This window comes from Schistocerca gregaria, chromosome 9 (genome assembly GCF_023897955.1).
Source record: "Schistocerca gregaria isolate iqSchGreg1 chromosome 9, iqSchGreg1.2, whole genome shotgun sequence".
In the NCBI taxonomy this organism is placed as follows: Eukaryota; Metazoa; Arthropoda; class Insecta; order Orthoptera; family Acrididae; genus Schistocerca; species Schistocerca gregaria.
Window position 1 is genome coordinate 91,313,125 of NC_064928.1, and position 27,520 is coordinate 91,340,644.

Below are 27,520 nucleotides of genomic sequence, written 5' to 3' on the forward strand. Positions count from 1 at the left end.
CCTGTGAATACATTTTTCAAAGTATTATGTATGAAAAAAAATATTGACTGCTGTGTTTTAGTACACAGTTATGAAACAAGAAACCAATACAATCTGCATCTAGAGAGGAAAAATAAATTTAAAACTCAGCAGAGCTTGTTGTACAATGCTGTTAAATTATATAACAAATTACCCCAAAATATAAAAGATTTTGACACAATTGGACAGTTCAAACCCAACTAAAATTTTTTTTATTAAATAAAACTTATTATGCAGTAACAGACTATCTGAATTAAAACATGTGGTGTAATTACAGTAGCCTGCATTGTAATACATGAGGAAATAATTATAATATGAAATCCAGAATTGTACAGTACTATAAGAAAATTACATAAGGACATAAAACTAATGTAAGATACCTCAAAAATGTGTGTAAATGCTAATTTTATGTGTATAAATTGTAGGTACATTGTATTGTATATGATTTTGCTGATGAAATCCACACAATGTAAATTGTTACATGGATTAATAAAGAAATCAATCAATCAGTGATGTGTGTAGCATAGCCCCAGGTTTGCAACTTCAGATGGAACACACACGATCTAACGCAACAGCTCCTACAGAACTGATGTGAAGTAACACAGTCATATTGCATGCCTTATCACCACCAGACGAATGTGGCATGCTCCGCTTTTGCCACGTGCCATTTACATTCTGTGACAGTTTACAGAAGTTTCAGCTTTTGTCATGTGACTATCTTTGTACTCAGGAAAATGAGAGATGATCCTCAGTTCAGTATACATGTTGTATGCCTTGTACAGAAATACCTATATAAATACGATTACAACAGCAGTAATGCTCAAGATGAATAATGGGAAAGGATTGTAAATAAAATATCACAGATATGTAGAGTAAAAGAAATTCATTTAATTTTTTTGTGGAAGAGAAAGATGATTTGTAAATAAATAGTGTTTTTTAATGTGGATTGCTATCAAACATGTGAACACACATTTTTACAGACTTGCTGGATGTAATCATGATGGGGTGGACTGCAGCAAAGCTTGAAGCCACAAACAGCACACCAAAAAGTGCTCACTGACCATTTCCGGTCACAGACCTACACGATCGGCATCCCTCGGCAGAAGCAGCTACTTCTGTTACACTGCTTTGGGTGACAGTGCCCTGGAGCCACCCTTCGAGAAATCACACTGGCTCTACTAGCTTGTGTGTGAAAACTGCTGCAGTCATTGCCTCTGTTCCAGAACAACTGTGCATTGACACAGAAACACCACACTTCCACGAACTCAGCACTGAGCAGCTGCATTTAAGCCTGTCATGGGCCAGGCACCATCACCAAACAAGTGTGCAGTAATGTTACGGGCTGTCTGTCTTGTCCAATACTGTCTTCGTGGCGCTGCCGACGCTACCGTCACCAGATTCTGAGCTTCTGTCTGCCGCCTGAGCATCTGGGCACTTGGACACTCTGCCATTTTCTCGGGACTATCGTGAGGGTCCCCCAGCCCCGCTCCTGCTGAGGTATAAACTATAGACTCGCACACCCTGCACCTATGGGAATGATGCTGTCTGACATATTCACTGCAGAGCAGCTACACTGGGCCAGGAGATACGGGAGCCACACGCTCAGAGCTATTTCCCATTGACAGAGCTCGGCGCACTGGGAGATGACGAATGGTGTATTCACTTCAGTGCCGTCATTGCTTGTAGCTTCGGATTCTAATGATTGTAAACAAACAGTAATAATAATAATAATAATAAATGCTTGTACATGTGAACCATCTTTCTCTGCAACAACATTATAATTCTGGATAAAATAATTTTGGGTATCGAGCTCTGTGATTGTAACCACTAAAACAGCTAAACTGACAATGTTTCGACTGAATTGCTGCGTCAGCAATTTAGCAGTTTTAGTAGTTACAATGATGCAGCCCAGTACCAAAAATTATTCTATCCAAAATGACACTGGCCATGAAAGCCTGTGAATGTTACGATTGGTGCCAGAAGACCTGCCAAAAATGAATATAGATGACCAACAGACGACAGCAGCCAGTTCCACGTTTCTGCAAATGCTACACAGCAATATGAGTAAATGCAGATTTTAGAGTTTTATTGTACCTGTAGGACTGCTTCCTTATCCTTTATTCCCCTTTTCCTTTTCGGTATACTGTGTACTAGTGTTAGTAGTTGGTAGAGAGAGTACAGATAGACAAAATAGCAGGACTTTCCTATAGTTTTCCTGACACACCGCTATACACTTTATGCCATAACCAGGAATATTTAACTAACAAGAGGATTGGAAGATAACTGAAAAAGCAATGCATTTGCGAATTTTGTGTGTTTATTTACTAATTATTATGGTAACATTTTGGTGATGTTGAAGTAGTTGTTTATTGTCAGCAGGCTTGAACAGCAAATATATCGTCACAGAGGATGGGTACGTGTGTGTGTGTGTGTGTGTGTGTGTGTGTGTGTGTGTGTGTGTGTGTGTGTGTGTTTCATGGGCCTTTGGCTCAAAGGGTAATTTTTTTTTTTTTTTTTTTTTTTTTTTTTTTTTTTTTTTTCTCTCTAAATTGGCTTATTCATGAAAGATGATGGGTGGTATTAGCCAAGGTGGTGGTTAATGTTTAACGTACTGTCGACGAGGTCATTAGAGACGGAGCGCAAGCTCGGGTTAGGGAAGGAAATTGGTCGTGCCCTTTCAAAGGAACCATCCCGGCGTTTGCCTGAAACGATTTAGGGAAATCATGGAAAACCTAAATCAGGATGGCCGGAGACGGAATTGAACCGTCGTCCTCTCGAATGCGAGTCCAGTGTGCTATTAGCCAAGGAGTCCCACTGTTCTACAGTCACGATTTACGTGCTATCGAGCCAGATCAGTCACTATCTGCCCTATGTAATTGGTGCTTTAATCCCGTATTGTGAGAGTTCACATCGTTCCACTCCCAGAAATCTGTGAAGAAAAGCCCTAAAGAGATATTCTTCCATAGTGTAAGTCTGCACTCAGTATACTCCATGGCAAACCCTAAGTTTATTATTTTTACTTGTTATGAGCAAGGACAACAGCAACGGATGTGATATTTCCAGACTAATTTTTACCTGCTACCATCACTGGATCCTCCACTCTAAACACCACCCACACATCAATTTACCTACCAGACCTACCTTTAGAGACCTGTAATCTGAATTACATGAATAACAGTGTAGACCTGACCATGCTTGCCTTCCTAGGTGAAATATTTGCATGCAAAATGGTCACACATCAATCGAGCACATTTTAGACCATGTGCTAAGGTAGCGTACAGATCATCACACGGCTGCACAATTTTTGTTGTAATAAGTAGTGCTTACTGCCAGTTCAAGTGGAAAGTCGCCCAAATTCCATCCCTATAAACCTCCAGTTTAAGGGTTCCGACCAGTAATAACAACAGCCACGAGAAACAGACAGAGCCAATGTCCGTCTAAGCTACAAATTAAGCTCAGTAGATTCCACAGTACCCTGTAATGAGCAGCAGTTTTCTTCCACACATCTTGACTTGCAGTTGGTAAACACTCAGGCTGCAGATAATCCCATATTGCCTTTGACATTTTAGCCACAGTGCTTTGAATGGTACTGTGTCCTCATAAAAGTAAAAATGTACTCATCAACGTCTTTTAGACTTTTATTAATTAATATTAACTAAAGCCATCATCATTTGACACTTGTCATGCCACAGTGATGGACTGAGAGAGGCAGCCTGGAATCTCACACAAGTCTGTCAATTCACACATTATTTCACAAAACTTCGGACGACCTATTTGAGTATAGCAATCTGCAGTTATTATCTTATCATCTTTAACACTCAGTAAGCGGCTCACATAATATCACAGCACTTTTGGGAAATGTGTATGTGCGGCTGATGTAATATTAGGTCAAGCCAGTTAAATGATTTTCTGCAGTTTTGAATGTACTTTTATGGCTCCCAGAATCATCTGTGAGGTCAGCAGGCTTCATAGATGACAGCAGCAGTATACTGGAACAATTCAACTTCTTTAAAACCTTTGTTATTCTCTCTTGCAACTTAGGCGTTAGGTTATGTTTGAGTTCTCTCTTGTTTTGTGCATTTTGTGTACTTTTCCGTTGATTTTGTGTTCAAAATATGCAGTGAGGAGGTGAAATGTTTGGAGAAAATTATTTACAAAGTCCTTGATAAGTCTACATACAATGAAAATGAAGTATTTCATGACAATTCAGATTATGCATCATCTGAAAACTGCACTAATTCTACATCTTTTTAAACATGAACTGCTGCTTATGTTTAGCGTGTTATATTCACAAATTGTGTTGTCATGAAAGATTCTGCTTTAGGTAAATCAGTAAATGAATGTGAGCATAAGAGCCCAGTGAATGTAATGCTGGGCTGCATCTCTCTCCATGTTTCAATTTGCATCACCTTTACTTCACTTTAAATGCAAAATTTTGCTTTGATCTTGTGTTTTGTGCAGTTCTTTGGATGTAAATTGGCTGTAAAAGAAATATAAACAGAAATTTCACATGTTTGCTTACATATCTGAATACTAGAATCCCTTTTCCCTTTTTCTGTGATGATTATTGTTACATTGAAGTTTCATCTGTGTAGTCAAAATTTAACACTACAAGTACCAAAATATGTGTCTTTAAAGTAGAAAGTCTAATAAACCCAAAAATGTTTTGATATTCAAACTATATATTTGCACATGCATAACTTTAAAAATATATTTTAGCCAGCCGACCGGTAATGGCACCTACATACGAGACCAGCACCTTAAGTGTGAAGTGTGATTGTGTCAATATAGTCATTTGTATTCTGTCCTTTGCTTCTAGTGATTTTCAAACTGAAAGTCTATGCTAAAATGGAAACTGGATAAATAATGCACAATCACCCTGTAACGCCTTAGATAACCTTCACCACACCTCAAACTTCTGTACCATTGTGATGGGTAAAAATTAGTTTTTGTTAAATTGGTGAAGTGAACTGAAGATTATAAGCACGTAAGTAAAACTGCAACACCTGCAATGGCAGAAATTTTATCTTTGAAGAAAACTGGCATTATGTGTACAGTACAAACATCAATCCTAGCAGATCTGATGACTCAAGTTTCTGTACATTAATTTTTTTAATTACAAACCTCGGATTACATTGAAACACACATTTCTTTGCTCCTCCACAAAATGTTTGCTGTCAAAATATTATTACAAAAACAGTCTACACCGCAAGATATTGATAATTGGTAAGGGGTGATTCTTCAATTTCTCCAGGCGTGTTTTATGACGAAATAAATCTCGGGTGAATGGGCTGGTATGATTGTGCATAGGACACAATATTTTGGCAATCTACCACGTTGCCATCATCAGGTGCGCTCATGTACTGTAAGGGGTTTTCAGACAAAATAATAATTGTTGGATTCAACAGTCATAAATTTATTTTCAAAACAATAACAAAAATAAAGAGGTCTCATATTTAAAACCATAAATACAAAAATACCACAGACATAGCAAAAGGTACACTTCTAAACGCCCATATCAGATGAGCTTCAAACCTTTTATATTCAACTGTGACAACCTGAATGTCAAATATTATTTTTAACTTTACAAGCCAGTCACAATTTAAATAACTTACAACTCTGTCATGTTTATAAAAGGCAGATTTGTACAAAGTTCACTATTATAAAAATAGTCACAAATATCCTCTATATTGTGACAGGTATGGTGTATACCTGTGTACGACATTATTACTTCCAATTGATCATTTGTGCACCTGTAAAATTATCATAGATTTCTTATTCATGTACTAATATTTTTGTAAATTTAACATTCAGCAAATGGTTTGTTGCTTTGGGCAACACTTCACTCCTAAGTGAGGACAACAGATACAGATCTTTACCAAAAGTAATAGCGCACAGTAAAAAACATCTATGAATGAATTATGACATAGATATATTTGTCACACTTCACTCGTGATCAGCTGGCAAATGTCTGATGTTGTACCAGCTTCCTAAATGCACCTACATCTAATGCCATCAGTTCCTCGTAGCTTCCCTGTTCAATGATCTTCCCTTGATCCAGGACAGCAATTTGATCTGCAAACAATGTGTACAATGACAATTATTTCACTGCAAACCAACATGCCACATAATTTCTCAGACCTTACAATCATTGACAGTACTGTACATTCAGGAGAAATGATATTTCAAAACAAAGCAAGTATGACAATTTGTAGATGTAATGAAGCATTAATTCCTCAAAATAGTTTGCAAATGGGTATAATCATTCAATTATGTACAGTATTGTAATATGTATGGCAATGTTTCCTGAAGAAGCTCTACTAATATATCATGTATATTGATGTTCCAGAAAGAAATAGACAAAGAACATTTGTGCTGCACATTCAAATAAATCACGTTTCTCATTATTTATAAGCCTGAAACTTTGTAACAGTCCCCTACCTATACATATTTTTATACAACAAACCAGAGCTATTCTCAGAAAGTAAATTTTTGTGATCCAATGAAGTTAATTTGATGCTTCCTGTTCATTGATTAAAATTATGTTTCCATGCTCCTCAACACATGGGAATGAAAAACTCCCAACATATGGGAATGAAAATTTCAATGGGCATATGGACATCCTGGACATGAAACTCTGTCTACTTGCAAAGGAGCCACACAGTACTCTCATACAGGAGTGTTACTGGTTGATAGGAGATTTGGTGAAGGATGATGTTATATTTTAAGTAGGGTGCCATTGATCATTAGCATAATTATGCAAATATGACTTTATTCTGAGAAGAAATATTAACTTTAGAATAGTGCTCTGCCTCCATTAGCTACAAATTTATATAACTGAACGTAATTACTGATTCTGAAGTGTTTACTGTACTGTAACCCAAAAAATTATAATTGTAAGTTATGAGATGAATAAACCACTATTCACTATACCACATTTCAGGATGACAACAGTTTCGGTGGATGTCTTTTGAAATAAAAGGGCATTTATGGATGATCATTATGCTACAAGCTACCAATTATTATCAGGAAAAGTCTAATATGTTCAAGGGACACAATACACTGTTGAGTTACGAATCATTTCATTTCCTTAGTGTGATGTATCATATATGGATAACAGGAATCTGTGCTTGCACAGTGTAGTGTCATAGGTTGTTAGAGATGAGTGCAGAATGAAAAGAACAGAGAGTATAAATAATAGTGCTGAACACAACCCACTTGTCTAAATATTGAAAAGGCAATCAGCAAGCTTAGCATCTCAGTCCAACGGGTGGAATAACAGCAAACACAGTCATACTCACGATCTCAGACTATGGGAAATATTACAGATAGATTTAACAATAAATCCACTACAGATGGGGCAACAAGCTCACATTGGATGAGGATGGAAACAGAGTGTTCTCAGTACAAAATGTATTTGTTTTGGTCAGAACGTAATAAAGTGATATGACTGGTTTGAATTTCTCAAGTATCTTCTTCAGCTGTAAAGCAGGAAAAAAAAAAAAAAAAAAAAAAAAAAAAAAAAAAAAAAAAAAATTTGTTCATAAGGAATTACGAGGTGGAGCACAAAATTTTTGGGACTGGTGCTGCCACCTGGAAAGTAGGGGTAGTGGATCTTTGCACTGCTAGGCGGCGAGAGCTGCATATCTGATGAGTCAGTGTGCGGAGTGGCATTCAGCTGGAAAGACATGTTGCGTGTCCACAGTGATTTCCGTAATACTCTGTGTTTGGTGTGAGGTGATTTTACGATGGATCCATGAGCAGAACAGCGCGTGTGTATCAAATTCTGCGCGAATCTCGGTAAAAGTGCTACGGAGACCTTTGCAATGATTCATCTGGATTTACGGTTATGACCCAGAGACAGAGCAACAATCGTCCCAGTGGAATAACCCGGGCTCTCCGAGATCCAAAAAAGCGAGACAGGTGAAGAGCAAAATGAAGAGCATGATCATCGTTTTCTTTGATACCGTGGGAATTGTGCACAAAGAATTCGTCCCACCAACCAAACAGTGAATTCCACGTACTACTGTGATGTTTTGCTACAGCTCCGTGAAAATGTGCGGCGACGATGGCCTGAACTCTGGCGTCAAGGGAACTGGCTGTGGCATCACGACAATGTGCCCCGTCACATGTCCTTGCTCACCAGGACCTTTTTGGCAAAAAACAACATGGTGGTTGTACCCCACCCACTATACTCGGCAGATTTTGCACGTTGTGACTTCACGCTATCCTCAAAACTGAAACTCAAGGTGAAAGTCTGTCGGTTCGACAGAGGATTCAGGAAGTATCGCTGGTGGTGATAAACACCCTCAAAGAACAGGACTTCCAGAAAATGTTTGGCCAGTGGGAGAAGTGCCGGGACCAGTGTGTATGTGCAGATGGGAACTACTTCAAGGGTGATGGTGACCATTAGTCCAAAGGTAAGGTTTTCAACAGATGGCAGCACCAGTCCTGAAAATTTTGGATAGCACCTCGTATACTACTTGCAATGTGTACTAAACAAAAAGAAAATAAAGTGACAGAACACATCATTAAAATATTGTTACAGTGAATAACTTGTCACATGTAGTACAAACTTGTACAGAGTCATAAAAACTACTGTTCATTTTATGATGTTGCTACTTACCATAGAGAGAAATGTCCGTTGGGTAGAAAGCACAGTGGTATGTACAGAAGTCAGTTCAGCTAAAGGTAGTAAAAGAATTCCACACAAATACTAAAATGATGGGAGAGTATTTGAGATGATGGAACAGTTGTTCTAATTTCTAACCTGCCGTCTTCAGTCGCTGATGTGTTGTGAAGGAGCACAGGTGGGCTTAGAGAAAGTAGCCTCACTGCCTCATTGGCTTCACATGAGGCAGTAAGTGTTAGACTCATTGTTTCTACATGAAGCTTACTGCCTCATATGAAGCTGTGGAAACAACTTCCACACGGCCCATCAGCAACTGAAGACAATGAGATAGAGTGCGCCTGAAGAAAGCTAAACCTACTGGCTGCAATGAACTTATTTGCAGTGCAACATATCCTCCTTGTCCTTTTGGACCTTGCACTTCATTTGTTAAATTTCCTCATAATTTATTGATGTGCACATTTCTATTGTCAAACTGTAGCCTACTCATTAGACTACACGTAATATCTTCTCACATACTCTCCACAGATTTTACTATTGTTATGGCGTTCTTTTACGACCCTCAGCTGAACTTCCAACCTTCTTTTTCTAGTGTATTTTGTTTAATTTAGTTTTAATATGACTATTTAATTGTGTAGCTGTATGCAACATTGAGGCCTCTAGAAGATAAATATCTGTCTCAACGTTAAGTAGCACCGTTACGGAGCACATAGCAGTTTTAGCGATTCGCACATGTATTACAAATCACAAATTACTCACTGTAACAATATTTCAGTTGTATGTTCTCTGTCCTTTTTCTTTTCCTTTTAAACTGTACAGATTGTAAATACGCTGAACTTTCTATGAACATTATTTTCTGTCTATTTTACGCGTCAAAAGATGACTGCCTGAGCAATCAATCTGGTGATATCATTTTACTAATGTACGATCAAGATAAATTTAATAATGAAAATTTAAGACTGCATACTCCACACACGTGACCATGCCAGATCTTACAGAATGACAATGTCCAATTAAAAAGAGCCAACCTGGCATTTGACTTCATCGATTTAGCAAAATCGTTGCTGACTAGATGGCTCGACAGAGATCTCAGCTCCCATTCCCTTTCAATGCAAATCCATTCTCTTAGTCACTGTGCCAAGCTGCTAGGTGAGAGGTTTTGAATTTCAACCTAGGAAATTGGTTGTGCAAAGTCTGATGATAAGAAATTTTCCCTCATCACCTCTCCTGTCCTTACCAGCCACATTTGAGTACAGATGTTTTTCAATGTAAACTGTGAACATGTTGCCATACTTTCCATTGAGAAAGTGTAATAATAATAACATGTACCGTCATTGTAACACTGATAAGTTTCATGATATAGTAAGGGGTCATAACTATAATCCATAGAACAGGGAAAAAAATGGAAGTGAACTAAACTAAACATATTCCTTCATCAGGAAAATAAGGTTTATAGGGAGGAAGATAGGTGGATAGTTACTATGGGTAAAGGAAAGAAGGAGAAGTTGGTATGAACTTTGGGAGCAAGAGGGATTATTCAATTTCTTTCTGCTATGTTGGTCCTCAAAGATATGGATAAAATCAAAAATTGTTCACTATTTTGATTTACACATTAATTAAAGAACTTACCACAATCATATAAAAGTGAATATAAGCTAATGATACTATCTTTCAAATTCTGAAAGTGACAGGGGTAAAATACAGGGGACAAAAGACTATTTTTAATTTCTACAGAAACCAGAAGGCAGTTATAAGAGTCAAGGGGCATGAAAGAGAAGCAATAGTTGAGAAGGGAGTGAGACAGGGTTGTAGCCTATCCCTAGTATTATTCAATCTGTACATTTAACAAGCAGTAAAGGAAACCAAAGAAAAATTTAGAGTATGAATTAAAATCTAGGGAGAAGAAATAAAAACCTTGTGGACTCGGTAGAACAGTTGAATGGAATGGACAAATTCTTGAAAGGAGGCTACAAGATGAACATCAACTAAGACAAAATGAGGACAATGGAATGTAGTTGAATTAAATCGGTCAATGCGGAGGGAATTAGATTAGGAAATGAGACACTTAAAGTAATAGATGAGTTTTCCTATTTGGGCAGCAAAATGACTAATGACGGTAAAAGTACAGAGGATATAAAATGTAGACTGGCAATGGCAAGGAAAGAATTTCTGAAGATGGAAAGTTTGTAAACATCGAGTATAGATTTAAGTGTCAGGAAGACTTTTCTATATGCACAATAAACAGTTTAGACAAGAAGATAATAGAAGCTTTTGAAATGTGGTGCTACAGAAGATCTGAGGCATCAAGGGATCACCAAATTAGTGTGGGAGGGAAGTGTGGAGTGTAAAAATCTTAGAGGGAGACCAAAAGATGAATAAACTAAGCAGATTCAGAGGGATTTAGGTTGCAGCATTTACTCGGTAATCAAGAGGCTTGCACAGGATAGAGTAGCATGGAGAGCAGCATCAAACCAGTCTTTTCACAGAACACAACAAGATAATAACTGGGTTATTGTAGCCAAGAATCATTACAACCATTTACAACGCTTACACATGTAACAAAGCAGGTTTATTCTTTCCATCTGTTATGTTGTTCTTCCCTCCTGCCTGCCCCCCCCCCCCCCCCCCCACCCGTCGCCCGTCGCCTCCTGTTCCTAATATTATTATTATTAATAATAATAATAATGATAATTATTGTTGTTGTTATTATTTTGCAAATCTTAGGATACTGTTATTTATATAACAAGTGCACAATACCAAAAAATCTCAAATATTGACCCACAGGTTACCCATATTAACTTCCTTGACTACTACATTCCTTTGGTTATCAGGAGTATGATGAGGTACTTAGTTTGCCTGAAAACTGTGTTAACTACAAAATATCAGTAATTTTCAATTTCATTATCATTGTTCACATGTCAACATATACTCAATTATTAACTTCTTGATGAAGTAGATGAAAAAGCTATATAAATAAATAATGTATCTCTACAATCAGAGACAAAAATATGTTAGCAACACCTGCATTCATTTAATTCAGGTGTAATTCAGATCTGTAGTTACAACATTGTTACTGAAATAGAACCAAACATTTGCATAAACTAACCAAAATAATTTAACAGAAATCACTGCAGTATCTTTGAAGTCCTTGTTAAAAAGAATCTCCAGCCTCAATTAATTTACTCAGAATGTAATCTTTAGTTGTAAGTTATGAAAATCTAGCAAACAACAATAGGTAAATTCAATTTTAATTATTGTAAACTTATATAAGAGGCATGTTGGAAGCCATTTTAAGAATTCTATATAGAGTTATGAAATGTACAAGATCTACGTCTGCCACCATGGGGCAATGTACCACAGACAATTTAATACCCGTTATAAGGCAGAAAATGTACTGTGTTTTATCTAAATTTCATGTCAAAGAGTTTATTCAACAATTCAGCGACTGTTTCTAATGAATGACTGTGAACTCGATTAATTTCATTCTGTCAGTGTTAAATTTCAATAATGGCTAATGCTTGCTAGGACAACAAGATCAGATCACAAACTGCGATTATCGTAAAAAGAAGTCCAATCAGCATCCAAGTACAATTTTCGTGTGTTAATTGCAATCTGGCGTAAAGTACATTACTGAAAGTAGTCTACTTGTCTAATGTGAAAAACATATGTTTTTTTGGGGGTGTCTGGATACTTTTGATCACAAGTGTAGCAATGGCGCCATCCCCACTGAAGAAATCCAAAGCCCTGCATGCCAGCTACAGGAAAGTCATGATGACTGCTTGGGCCCACTGCTCATTGACTTTCTGGAACATAGTGTCACAATTAACACATAGTGGTATGTGAACATTGCAAAAATTGAAGCACACCACGAAGTCCGAATGCCCAGGAATGCTGTTGGATGGTAATGCTCGTCCACATGTTGCCAAGGTTTTTTGTGATACACTGCAGAAGTTTTTCTGGGAAGAACTTACACAACATGCAAACAGTCACAGTCTCTCCCCATGTGATTTTTATAGTTTTGAAGGCCTGAAGGAATACATTTGTGCAAGTTATTTGGCTTCCGACAAAGAGGTGCACACCTAGCACAATCATTTTTTCATATGCAACACAAACATTTTTCCATGCTAGCAGTGATTGTCAAGTCTCTCAGTGAGACAAGTGCATTAGCAGTGATGCAGAGTACTTTTTGAAATAACAAACTGTTTACTTATTCTTTTTCCATCCGCCTCATTTGCATTTGGCTCCCCTTGTATTACATTTCAACAAGACATACACCATTAAACAAAAGAAACTGATAACTTCTGTGGTTAAAATTACAGACATGCAACAAAATGCCAACAGAAACACATATGAATACATTATGCAGAGTTTTACTGTACCTGCATTCCTGATGGTGGACAGCCGGTGCGCTATGGTGAGGACTGTACGCCCCTTCATGACTCGCTCCAATGCTTCCTGCACCAGGTGTTCACTTTCAGCATCTAGAGCACTGGTGCAAAAGTACATATTAGTCAGCAGTTTTGCCATACAACTTATAATTGTACAATGCAGACTTTCATAGCCAATATTTGTGTCACTGGTGTTTTTGTGTGCCTTCAAAAAATTCTGGAGATTGTCACAAAAAAAAAAAAAAGAAACCAACTAAGAAGAAATCTTTCTTCCTGTTTGTAACAACAGTTGCTGATCACTTCAATTGGGTACTTGGAAGAAACAGTGTTGATCCTAACAAGAAAGATGTACAGATATTTGAACACTGCAAAGGATCTACACCCACCACTTGCCACAGCAGGAGTATACAAGATTTCTAGGACATGCACTCAAGTGTGCACAGGAACTACAAAAAGAAGCATTAATAACCACCTTGAGGAACACAAGAGCATTTTTCATCCAGACAACCTAGATAAATCAGCAGTGGTAGATCATATACTAGGACCAGGAAATCGTCAAATTCATTTCTCCAGTGCTACGGTGATATCCAGAATCAATCATTATTATGTCAAGATTTAAAGAAACACCATACATATGCAGAAGCACAAAACCAAAAAGCAAACAGTGCCAGTTCTTTGCTACTACAAACTCCATAGCACACGTTGGTTCAATTCCACAATCTCAGACAGTGGTCTGAGGACATCGTGAACTGCCCATTATGTGGATATCTATGGAAATTTGTGGTACGATCTTTACGGGACCAAACTGCTAAGGTCATCGGTCTCCAAACTTACACACTACTTTATCTAACTTAAACTAACTTACACTGAGAACAAGCTACCAAGCATGGCAGATATCTAGGAACAATCTGGCTTTCAGAGCTTGCCTGAGGTTGTAACTGGTTTCTAAGTCTTTATAGCCTCTGATGATGTCTCCTGCAGTGAAAGACAGAATGTCGGGCAGAGAAATTTGCCATAGACAATAGCCTAATGTCTTTAAGGTAAAAATCACCGAAGACAAAGTACTATCCATAAAAAAGTGTTAAATAGAGCATGAAAAATATTTTACTGGCTCATTTAACTGATAGCCTGGGAAGTGAGATGTATACGCTTATTGTAAGATACTTACAATTAAAAGCTTGTGTGTTTTTGGTCGGGTGGCAATTTCGAAGACCGTGACATTTCGGCACATATGTCAAGGTATTGTCGATTTACCCCTATTAATACACAAGATGTGGCTGCCCCACGAGGTCTTTATTGTGCTCTCCCAATAGCCGTTCACTCACTCAATACATAAAGGAATCGACAGAAGTAAAGATCCTCGAGAATCTTGTCAACAGGGATGAGATCTATCAACACGGTTTGGTGTGGAATCTCACATCGTGCTCAGCAGTGGGTAGCATGTGAGGAGGGTCAAAGAGTAATCTGTAATATCTTCATATTTCACGATGATATTAGGAGTATGGCACTTGATGAAATGCTATGGTGTTTCAATACTGCCACTTGGTTGGAAATACAATAGCTTTTCAATGCGGGCATGCAACAAGAAAGACTACATTGACATATATATGACACTTTGTCTGTCCCACCATCATTAACAACACGAACATTGAGTTTCATTCAACTGAATTGTTACAATTGTGGTGATGTTGTCTTCATCTTCATAATAGTCTATCCTGTGCAAGTCTGTTCATCTCAGCACAACTGTTGTCAACTAGTTCCATTTGAAATTGCTCACACTATTCAAGCTTTGCTCTCCCTCTACAGTTTTAACCACCAATCCCCACATGTCTCATTACCAAACCTATGATTCCTCAATGCATAAGGGTGTACTATCAACCACTCCTCCTCCTGGTAATTTATGCAACAAATTTCTTTTTCCCCAATCCGAGTAGAGTATCTCTTCATTAGGGTAAATGGTCAGTTGCAACTGTCAGTCAACTGTAGTTGGGAGACCATTGCTTTGATCTTTCAGGGTGGAGTATTTGAGTCTACTGAAGGTGCAAGTGGCTGCAGCAAGACAGACAGACTTTAATAAAACTCTTTACTGACACATCGTGCCGGAGTGGACACACGAGTGCCCTCATCTAGTGGATGCAGCCTGGCATCGGCAGATGACATCTTCGAGCACGGTGCAGCAGAGGCGTCTGGGCCTGGAACCCTCGTGTGTAACTAGCTGCAGCATGCTGTTGGCAAACAGCTGATGTGTAGGCAGGAGCAGCACCTTCAGCACAGCTGGTGGTGGCTCAACTAAAGCTCACAAAGTTCACTGGGGTTCTACGGACAGCCCGCTGGCATCAAATCTCGGACCCCGAGGCTGCTGCTGATCCGATACACAGGTCAGCTGGGCTTCCTTGTCAAAATCTTTACTGCAGGTAGGTAGGTAATCGAGTATGCCTTTTAGTGATGTCCCACACTGAGCTATTTTGCTGTCTGGTGGTGACGGCACACACAGCCTGTTCATGCAATGCAGTTTCAGTGTGTAGTTATGGGCGTCTTGCCATTATTGACGTGGTGGTAGGGGAGGTTACCAGGCTGTGTGTATCATCAGACACGTGCCTTTGAGATGGTGGTTGGATCAATTGCCCTGAAATTCCTGTGTTGTGATATTTTCTCCACATCACAATGAGTTATTTGATCTCCATCTAATCTTCGGCATTCTCCTGTAGCACCACAATTCAAAAGCTTCTATTCTCTTTTGTAAACTGTTTATCATGCATATTTCTTCTGTGTATAAGAGTACTCTCTTAATAAATGCCGGCCGGTGTGGCCGAGCGGTTCTAGGTGCTTCAGTATGGAATCGCGCGACCACTATGGTCGCAGGTTCGAATCCTGCCTAGGGCATGGATGTGTGTGATGTCCTTAGGTTAATTATGTTTAAGTAGTTCTAAGTCTAGGGGAATGGTGACCTCAGATGTTAAGTCCCATAGTGCTCAGAGCTATTTCAACCATCTCAATAAATATTTTTGGCAAATACTTCCTAACATTTAAATTTATTTTTAAAATTTTGTTTCTGTGAGGATCCACAGCCTCTAAATACTCTATAAAAGAAAATATGGTGTGTAGTAGGCTGTAATGTAAATTTACTTTATTTAAATCCTGCGATGCAATTGGCTAAATTCGACCACAAGTTATTTTGAAGCACGGTTATTAAGTTTTGTATTACATATTGCAATACTTGGATTCTTTTACTTTGCACATATGAAACCAGGCATTATATTCCATAAGTACATTAGGAATGAATCTGCATTGGAAACATTACAACCTCACGTGCGACATACTGTTCACAGTTATCAATATGTGGCATGTGAGATTGTAATCTTTTCAATGTGGATTAATTCCTGATGTAATTATGGAATATGACATCTGATTTCATGTGTGTAATCCAAAAGAATCTGATAATTACAATATGTAATATATAACTTCAAACATGTAGCCTGAAAAGGAGTTATGGCTAAAATTAGAAAATGAGTTCTGATCAAAATTAGCAAACTGTATGATTTAAGTAAAGAATGTTTATTTATGGCCTACTATAGAACATGTTTTCTTTTATAATTTAAATTATGTTTTTAACAAATTCCTCTTTTTTCAGAAATGTATATCTTGTTATGGTCAGTCTGCATTTATATTCTTCCTACTGAGGCTATTGTCACTTATTTAATACAAAAATAACAAAAAATACCTACTACTTTTAGTGTCTCATTTGCTAATTTAATTCCTTCAGTATTGCCCGATTTAATTTGACTATATTTCTTTACCCTGGTTTTAATTTGGTTGATGTTCGTATTATAATCTCTTTTCATGACAATATCTATCCATTCAACTGCTCTTCCAAGACTTTCAACATCTCTGGCAGAATTACAATGTCATCAGCAAAGCTCAAAGTTTTTATTTCTTCTCCCTGATCTTTAACTCCACATATACTAAAACTTACAGCTAATGCAGCTCAAACTTTATGAAAGAAATGTAGTGAACTGTGCACAGCTAAACTTGCACCTCTGTTCTCCCAGCAACAACGCAGGACAACCTTACTTTACTTCACATTACCAAGGATTAAAGCAATGTTGGAATCTGCCCATAGCTTCATAAACCCAAGTCAACAGGTAATAGATGAGAATGCTGCTGTCTTCCTCCATAGCACAAAGCGAGGCAGTGTAGTGCTGGTTGGGTTAAGTACCCATCTGACAACCTACATTTATCTTTTTCACATTACCTTTGCGTCAAGCAAAGCAAATCTTGGGATTGTTTTTTTTAAAAAGGGGATGGCTGACTGTTCCCCCGTTCTTGTCATAACTGAGTTTGTACCAAATTTCTTCTTTTTCCATTCTTCATATACTGTGTGTCTTATGTGTAGCTTTTGTAAGAGCAACACACACATTTTGAGTATAGATGTATGGTATAGGTATTTTCGACTTTCAGAAGTACTTCATTCAATTAACTACAGAACTGGCCAATATGATACATTTGTGGTAAAATGATGGTGGTGGAAGGAGAATATATGTTGGACAGCAGGTTCCCTTCTCTCCAAGCGAGAGGAAATAGTACTGGGTGCGAGAATCGCACTCCGACGTATCACTGTACGCCACCATTGTCATGGACTTAATCTCTGTTAACACCACCTCCCCCTCTTCTACCCTCAATGGTAGAATTTTAATATGTACTTAATTACTTTTTTTGTTTTTATCTTCATACCACATACAGTAATATTAGTTACAAATTGTACCCAAACTGTATTAAAAATTGGGCAAATCAGGTAAAAGAACCAGCCTGTAAACGGTTGGGTTGGGTTGTTTGGGGGAAGAGACCAAACAGCGAGGTCATTGGTCTCATCGGATTAGGAAAGGACGGGGGAGGAAGTTGGCCGTGCTGTTTCAAAGCCTATAAAGGGACTTAAGCTTTATTGCAACTCAGTATCTTCATGCAACTGTTTTTGACAATGGGACAGTGGAAGGAAGGTGATAAGCTGAACACTTCCCCGAGATAATGGGTCAGAGATGTTGACATATTTAACACTGGCAGGATAAGAGATGTATCTTCTACTAAAACTGTGTAAAACAACAACCAATGCTATGAATTTCAGTCCTATTCAATGAAGTCTTATATCTGATTTGACATGATTTGCAGTGTGTTTAATTAATTGAGAATTATAATAAATATCTTTAATTTACTTTAAAGTAGCTCTTAATCTCTTCTGGTGGTGCAAAGTGTTTTCATGATGCGTCACATAGACCATTTATTGATAGTGTCTCATTAAAACTCACTGTATAAAACTTAAAAAACTTATCTGGATAGTTCTTTTGACTGGAATAATCTGTGATTGAGAATGAAATGTGCACAATACCTTCTCCGATTCTTTATTTTATGCCCTAAATAATGTGATGTGTGCAGCTCTGTGGTTATGTGGGTGTCAGAAAACAAGTCTAAAGGTCTGAGGTTCAGTGCTAGTCAGTCCAAAGATTTTTTCTGACACCTTCTTCTTCTTCTTCTTCTTCTTCTTCCTGAAACATTTCTGCTTATTCGAGTCATTCACAAGGCCTCTCCCAATATTCTTCCACAGTTTATAGCCCACTATTTTCTCTCATTGTAGTCCTCTCTGATTATCATCATCCTTTACCTGGGCTCTCCATCTTGTTCACGGTGTTTCAATTCATCTTCTACCACATTCTGCTAATTATAGAGCTCTTCTTGGTAGTCTTTCTTATCCCATTCTATTCACAAGGCCAAACCATTTCAATCTATTTTTCTCCACAGTTTGTTTTAGGAGACTGATCTGAAGCTTGTTTCATATAGATTCATGTCTTACCCTGTTCATCTTACCGAACTTCACTTGTATAAATCAATGTGGTGTTCAAATCAACATAAAGTCTGATGAGAGCTTTACCTTAACAAAGCAAAGCACAGGGGAGTGTTTCCACGTTAATTGTTTTGGTAGAGCATAGAATAAGTATGAAGTAAGCACACAGACACCAGTTAAGAAATCTCTACAGCATCTGATCAACTATATGTTATCAAACTGAAAGGCCGAGGATTGGACAGTTAGGTCAATGAACAAATCGAGCATATGAACCCTACTTTATCCTCACGTATCCTATCCTCTCCTCCTCCATCCAAAACTCTTACTTACCCCGACATGTTCCCATCTCTCACTTTTCAGCTTCACTTCACTGCTTCTCTTATGAGACACTCGTCTCTTCTTCAACCTATCTCTCATCACTGACCAGTATCCTCCTTACCCTGTACCTATTAACCCCTCTACCTGCCACACAACTTTCCTCTCTCCACACTCCTATAGCCTGAACTGGCAGTGTAGATACAGCCACAGGTGTCAGCATTTTGATGCCTGTGTTGTTGTGTGCATACTTACATTAAGTGCCAGGAATCAGTCACCTACAGATGAATGGCTGCCTTTTGTCACTTGGAAGCACTTCTGGAACTCATTTTTCATTATGATGTTCAGGTCTTTCTGCGATTCTGTTTTTATGTCATAAATGGTGGCAAAATGGTACCATTTCGCCGTTCTCCTCAGCCTCAGGAATAGTAGAAAGTCACAAGGGGGCCACGTCCAGTGAATACGGCCACGTTTGGTGAATACGGTGGCTAGGGCAACATAACAGTTTCTTTTTTTCTTTCTTTCTGTTCTTTTTTTTTTTTTTTTGGTGCCAAAGAATCATAAACAAGCATTGAGATGCGAGCAGAAGCTTTAGTGTGATGCAATTTCCACGAGTGATTTTGGCACAGTTCCGTCTTCTTTTTTTTTTTCAGATTGCTTTTTGCAAATGGCATGTAACTTTCCGATAGTATTCTCTCTTGACTGTACGACCATAAGGTAGGAACTCAGTATGCACTATCCGATTGTAATAAAAGAAAACAGTGATAAAAACCTTTACACTTGATCAAACTTGTCGAATGTTTTTCAGTCTTGGCTCTTCAGGCAGTTTCCATTGGGACAGCTGAGCTTCAGTTTCAACATTATACCCTTATACCCATGTTTCGTCACCACCTGTTATAACTTTCTTTAGAAGTTCTGAATCATTGTCAACTTCATTTGGCAAATTCTGAACAATATCTGCATGATGTTGTTTTTGGTAAAAATCCAACAATTTCAGAACAAACTTTGCTGATACACATCTCATGTCCCAAATGTTCAAAAAATTGCTTGGCATCAGCCAAAGGATATGTCGACATCATCGGCAACCTCTGATGACAACTAAGCAATTTTCCAGAACCATTTTCTTTACATCTTGCACATTGTCGTCAGTAATTGATGAGTTAGGGCATAAAGGGTGGTCATCATCTTCGACATTTTCTCGACCCTCTTTGAAAAATTTATATCACTTGTAAACTCTTGTCTTACTCAAAGTAGATTCGGCAAAAGCCACATTCAACATTTTAAATGCAGAGATGCACTCTATTTAATTTTTAAAGGGAAATGTAATGCAAATTCTTTGATCCATCTTTTTTGGAAATAAAATTTGCTGAGCACTTGAAAACAAATATAGCCTTTCAGACTGTCAACAATAAACTATACTCAAAACAGCTGAAAATTAAAGCATGTATCAGGGACATGTGTATCAGCAAGATAAAAGAACTGAAAATTGGGTTTATAATGCCTGTGGAATTAAAAAAATCCCATCACTTTTTGATCACACCTTGTATGACTGGCATCTCGTCTCTCCAGCCAGTTGATGAATCCTGATGCTGCTGCCACTTCTTTATTTGAGCAGCTCCTCATTTAGCCTCACGAGATCGAGTGAACCACATTTCCAGAACTTCGTACCTCTGAAGAAATCTGAGGAGGTATTGGGAATCTTACACAGGTCCTACTCCACCAAAGGCAGCAATGCTAACAATTTGGCTAGGGAGGCAGTCTCTATTATCTACACCTATGTAAATACTCTCCCAGTCACTTGCATTTTGTGTCCCTGCAATCTTTTCTGTCACACTTGGAAATGGAGTGAAGGAAGCAGGAAAGCCCATATATCTGCATGTACAAAGTTAGGAAAACTCCAAAAGCCTACAAATGTGTGTATTACAGCTGTTGTGAGGAAAACTTCCGTCTATTAATTACTTTGGTTTTATTTGTTGACTGTATGTTCTCTGGATCCATATTTGAATGAGCTCACCCTAGATGTGAAACGTGTCAACGTAGATTTATGACTTGAGGCATGAGTATTGAAAATTGCTTTATTTCAGGCATATCTGCTAACACAATGTAGGATGTCTCTAAACTATTTAAATATTTGTTTTTCATTCAGTTTCACTAACAATTATGCCCTCAAATAGGAAACTCAACACAATATTATTTACATCTCTATTTCTTTACTTTCAACCCACTGCTAGTTCCTGAAACATTTCATAATGGCTGGCTTTTCAGTTTCCCAAGAGTTACATTCTAAGTAATTGTGGCAACTAGTTGTATCTATCAACTAATGAGTACTGGGACAAAGCACATCAAGAAATTATGACAAACAAAAGTGATAACTTTACTTACCTTGTTGCCTCATCTAGCACCAAGATTCGAGGATTCTGAAACAGAAAAGAAAAAAGGAAAATTTAGCAGGGTCAATCATGCAGTTGTCAAATAGCACATCTCATTTAGAGGAATGAAACTCTAGTCAGGTATGGAATGAGTTTATATTTTGAAGATCTGTTAAAAATTGTTGGAATTACTACAGACTGTATAAGCTTCTTATAGGAGGAGCAAGGAGGGTTTAAAGACAAGACAGGAAGATTAACTATTATTTGGGGTAGTATCATGATTAGTTTGCAGCACAATGAGAACTACATGGTCTGAGAGTACTTCAGTGTAACAGGGGAATGTAATAAATAAAAACAACTGACACTAAACAGGCTACCATACACAGAATGAAAGCAGACACAGAGGGGAAGAAAACCCACCATGAATAAATCAGCAAATACTTCAATTAAGTAAAGTATACTAATATCCTCTTGTCTTCACAACAGGTGGGTCCCCTCTCAACTTTGGTTTAAATGACTTATACTCCTTTGCCAATCTCCCAAAACCTATCCCTCTTTCTTTCCTCTGGAAGGTAGGTTTTTTAAGTGTATATTGGCATTACCAGCATTTAATTTCCTGAGGACAAGCACTGGGAAATGCAACATGAAACAATGAATGGCATGAGCTATGTAAGCTATCATGGCAGAGAACAACTTACCCTATCCTGGAAAAAGGTGAGAATGTTGACACAGGAGGCAATCTATTAATAGCTTGAACTCAAGTTAGTCCACAACAATTGACAACATTTCTTCTGTCACTATAATCATTGGGAGGTATTGGATATTGTGTCAAAAATAAATAAATAAATAAATAAAAGGATGATTCATAAACAGATTGCTGGGAAAACATTGTCATTATATTACAGAATAATGATGTATGTGGAAAAACATGAAAACTAATAAATAGCTGACATTTTACACTTACTAACTGTGGACAAAGACAATAGATAAAACCAAACAAAAATTAAATGAGGAGGCAATCGATGAGGATCAGTTTTGTTTCCAAAAAAGGACAGAGGCGCTAAAAAAAGTAATTCTGACCTTCCACATAGGGAGTGGGAATATGAGTGAAGAAAAATTAGCATTTGTTGAGTTAGAGAAGTAATTAATAATGTAAGGAGGAGTACAATGTCTGAAATGATGTGGAGAATAGGAATGAAGTACAAAAGCAGATGAAAAATCTATGAAACTGACAGAGAATAACAAAAGTGAAAGAGCAACAAGGAAATGTTTGCTACCTAGTGAACAAATCAGAAGTTTATAGAATACTGGATCGAGGAAACTTTAACAGCTAGAACTTAGCATGCCATTTTAATGGGAAGAAATCACTGGATGTGAAAGTTGCTTTGGGTGCACTTAAGGAAATGTTAGACAGCTGTTAATGCTCACAGTTTGAACAGCTGAGTGGATAACATTGGATATTCTGTGAAGTATAGAATGCTGCAGATGTATACATAGTCTATATGCCGACAAGAAATAAAAATCCAGACGTTTCCCTGCTTTCTCCATTAAAAATGCACTTTTTTGGATAAAAATGCAATTTTCCACAGGTGAAGATATACCATAACCCAGGTGGAAGTACATTTCCACATTAAATGACAATATACTTTTCCTTGGAGCTGTAAAACTTGTAAGTCCTTTGAATGATGAAGGTTTTATACATTGGCACAGATCTTCCTGGCATTTTAGGAAATGAAATCCAGCAAAAAACAACAAGTTTTGAAAAGATCTTTGGTGCACGGCAGCATGTACACTGCATATTTTCAAATTACAAACGTATAAACATGGAAGTCATCAAATATATCACAGTAGCTTCCAAAGCAATTAAATCAAGAGTGTGCTGCACAATGTGCATTTGTGAGCCAATCATAGCTCATGTCATATGATCTCACCAGCCAACAATAGCAGATATTCACAGCATATGCTGCATGATTAGTCAGCCAATAGCAACAGCTATTTAAGTAGCATGAACACACAAATCGGAAAAGTTACTGGTTTAAATTAATGTACAGACAGCTAAACTTTCATACATAATACTGCTCGTCAAAATTGGCAGCATCCTAAGAGTACAGCTTAAATTGCAGTAGCTGAATATTTCTGACAAGGACGGTTATAAATTTCAGTGCCCTTTGCCAAACATTGCATGTGTTAGCTGGCTGAAGGATAATTATTCTTTTTGCTATAATTTTTGCATAATTTGCAATCCTTGAAAAGACTAAAATAAAAAACAAAAACCCAACCCTGAAGCTTGGCCTTTTTAGCGTGTGTTACTCTTTAAGATACACCAAACATAAATGTGTCAGTAAAATTTTAAATAATGGCATAAATGGCTGGTCTTCTGAGCTTGAAATTTTTTTTAAGTGGCTGGTTCTCAAACTGTTAAATTTCGAATGAGAGTCTAATGCTCTGAGATTTAGGAAATCTATCACACATTATCAAACTTAACATAATTCATCTTGCATAAAAAGAAATTGACTTTGGAAGTAACACTTCTCAAATCACCATTCGCAATATTTTCCTGCAAGGTATCAGAAAAATGAAAAGTTGTCATGTCACATTCATTGAAAGCAACTTGTTGTTATAAAGTGTTGCATAGTCTTCATCCTAAAGCATTTGACACATTTTGCTGCTGGCAAACGCTTGTGTGTGCACTGTGTTTTGTATTGTAAATGGTGCATTTTCTTTGCAACTAAGTTTTATTTTGGTATTATTCTCATATTTATGTGTAATTGCTGCAGTATTATTCTGCAGTGGCAGGCTGAAGTAAAATTATTTGTTACAGTATTAGTTCTTATTAGACGAAAATTTAACTGAAAACTAAAATAATGAAAAAAATTCCACAATTCTAAAAATTCCCAGCTTTTCCCCAGACTTGCCAGTTGTACCAGGGTGTATTCACCAAAAGTGTACAACTGGTACCAGCTGCTCATGTGACTGTCCAATGTTGGCATAAGTCATTGCAGTCAGATGGTATGTTCACAGAGAAGGACAGCACGAATAGTCACAGGTTTGTCTGACCCGCAAGAGTGTGTCACAGAGGTGTTGAAAGAACTGAACTGGCGCACACTTGAAGATGGACACAAAACTATCCCATGAAAGCCTAGTTAGAAAGCTTCTAAAACCGATTTTAAGAGATGATTTTAGTAATATAGTACAACTCCCTACATATTGCTCCCACAGGGGTCATGAAAACAAGGATTACAACTAAAGTGTGCACACAGGTGTTGACATAATCATTCTTCTTGTGCTCCATACATGAATGGGATGGGAAAAAGCTCTAATAATTGACAGAAGTTGAAGTATCCTCTGCCATGCACTTCACAATAGTATTTGAAGCACTGATACAGATGTAAGTGTGCCAGTTACTTGTCTAGAATTAGCACTATAAGATGGGTTGATGTGGAGATGTGAAAGAATGGCTGTAAGGATCTATCGAGTTAGGACAGTTTCAAATCTAAGAGGAATTACTGCTATCAGTGAATGCAGGGTGATCCTGATCAGCTTCTGAGTCAACAATGCAAAAGAAACAGTATGTCCTGAATGGGCCTCACATGATGAAAACTGAACAGTTGCTGACTTGATGCATATAATGTGTTCCAACAAGTTGACTTCTTTTCAAAAGATGCTATGTGTCAACTACACAGACAGGCAAACGAGATGTTGAATCTGATGATGTGGTATGGCATATTTCCACGCAGAACTGATTTTCTGATTTTTCGGGGGCAATGTTTATGCCTCAACATGGGCCCACTTATTCAGCTTATCATTAACAGGAACCTGTTTTTTTTTTTTTTTTATTTCAATATTCTCAATGACCAAATGTTGCCCTTTCTTCAAGTCTATGACGTGACTAAGCTACAGGCACTTCCGTCTTCGGGTTCACAGGGCTGCACACACACATTCCCAGTTTGATGAACACTCTAGCACACAAATGCACCTCGACTGATCTGTGAAATCATTGGATCTTAATCCCATGGAAAATGTCTGAGACTGTTTGGAACAAAAGGCAAAACATAGCCATTGTCATCTCAACAATGTACGCTGAAGAGCCAAAGAAACTGGTACACCTGCCTAATGTTGTGTAGGGTCCCTGTGAGCATGCAGAAGTGCCGCAACAAGACATGGCATGGACTCAACTACTGTCTGAATTAGTGCTGGAGGAAACTGACACACAAATCCTTCAGGGTAGTCCACAAATCCTTACAAGTATGATGGTTGGAGATCTCTTCTGAAAAGCACATTGCAAGGCATCTCAGATATGCTCAGTGATGTTTATGTCTGGAGAGTCTGGTGGCCAGCAGATGAGTTTAAACTCAGAATAATGTTCCTAGAGCCACTTGTGGCAATTCTGGATGTGTGTGGTGTCACACTGTAGTGCTGGAATTGCCCAAGTCCACCGGAATGCACAATGGGCATGAATGGCTGAAGGTGATCAGACAGAATGCTTACAAATGCATCACCTGTCAGTCGTATCTAGATGTATCAGGAGTCCCATATCACTCCAACTGAACACACCCCCCACCATTACAGAGCCTCCACCAGCTTGAACCATTTCATGCTGATATGCAGGGTCCATGGATTCACGAGATTGTCTCCATACCCGCACACGTCCATCCACGCGATAAATCTGAAATGAGACTCATCCGACCAGATAACACGTTTCCAGTCATTAACAGTCCAATGTCGGTACTGACGGGCCCAGGCGAGGTGTAAAGCTTTATGTCATGCGGCCATCAAGGCTATACAAGAGGGCCTTCGGCTCTGAAAGCCCATATCGATGATGTTTTGTCGATCGGTTTGTACACTGACTCTTGTTGATGGCCCTACATTGAAATCTGCCGCAATCTGCGGACGGGTTGCACTGCTGTCACGTTGAACAATTCTCTTCAGTTGTCATTGGTCCTGTTCTTGCAGGATCTTTTTCCAGCTGCAGCAATGTCAAAGATTTAATGTTTTACCAGATTCCTGATATTCACAGTACACTCGTGATATGGTCGTACAGCAAAATCCCCACTTCATCACTACCTCGGAGGTGCTATGTCCCATCGCTTGTGTGCCGAGCTTAACATTATGTTCAAACTCGTGTAAATCTTGATAACCTGCCATTGTAGCAACAGTCACCGATCTAACAACTGCACCAGACACTTGCTATCTAATACAGGCATTGCCAACCGCAGTGCCAGATTCTGCCTGTTTATATGTCTCTGAATACGCATGTCCATACCAGTTCCTTTGACGCTTCAGTATAGTAAGCGTATGGGATTAAATAATCAATTAATGCGCTCATCTGAATATGGCATACCTTCCTTGTCAAATTGAAATCATTCACAAGGTTGGTTGGGAGTTAGTCATCCCCAAGGCTAGGGGTGGTTTTACATGGTATTATTGTGTGTCTCTTGTGTGCGACAATCTCCCCCCCCCCCTTTCCAGTCGGTTCATACGCCAAGGTATCGACAAGTAATTACACTAGCCCTGGAAAGAGGATTAGACAGACTGGAATTTTCAAACCAAGTAACTGGTGATGTTTGGTGTATGAGGTATTGTCAGACAGGAAGAATAGGAGGCAGAAAAAATTAGTAAAAAAGCTGACTACTCACAAGAAACATCTAAGTAACAACTTTAAATATGCTTCACGAAACACAGAAGAGAAAATCTACCTTGATGAGTGCGCGGGCAATAGCCACACGCTGCTTCTGTCCGCCTGAGAGAGCCACTCCGCGCTCCCCAACTGGCGTGTCGAAGCCTTCGGGCAGCTGCTTCTGGATGAAGGCAAGTGCATTGGCTTCCTGGGCAGCCCACTTCAACTGGTCCTCCGTCACTGACGCAGGGTCGTTTGCACCGTACAGGATGTTCTCCCTGACACTGCATGAGAATAGGACTGGTTCCTGAAACAGGCATTGAAATTCAGGTGCTACAGCCACTCTGCCCT

The 27,520-nt window shown here is 38.4% G+C and overlaps 1 protein-coding gene across 1 annotated transcript in view; it reads right to left on the reverse strand.

The window, feature by feature from the left end:
• Nucleotides 1-5,418: 5,418 nt before the first annotated feature.
• Nucleotides 5,419-27,520, reverse strand: part of LOC126292308 (ATP-binding cassette sub-family B member 10, mitochondrial-like) — a 96,505-nt gene continuing 74,403 nt past the window's right edge. Inside the window, exons 8-11 of the mRNA XM_049986240.1 lie at nucleotides 27,249-27,476; nucleotides 21,566-21,600; nucleotides 13,027-13,136; nucleotides 5,419-6,093 (exon numbers count right to left, since the gene is read on the reverse strand). Of these exons, the coding sequence (XP_049842197.1) occupies nucleotides 5,975-6,093; nucleotides 13,027-13,136; nucleotides 21,566-21,600; nucleotides 27,249-27,476 (492 nt within the window). The 3' untranslated portion in view covers nucleotides 5,419-5,974. The remainder of the gene's footprint in view (nucleotides 6,094-13,026; nucleotides 13,137-21,565; nucleotides 21,601-27,248; nucleotides 27,477-27,520) is intronic.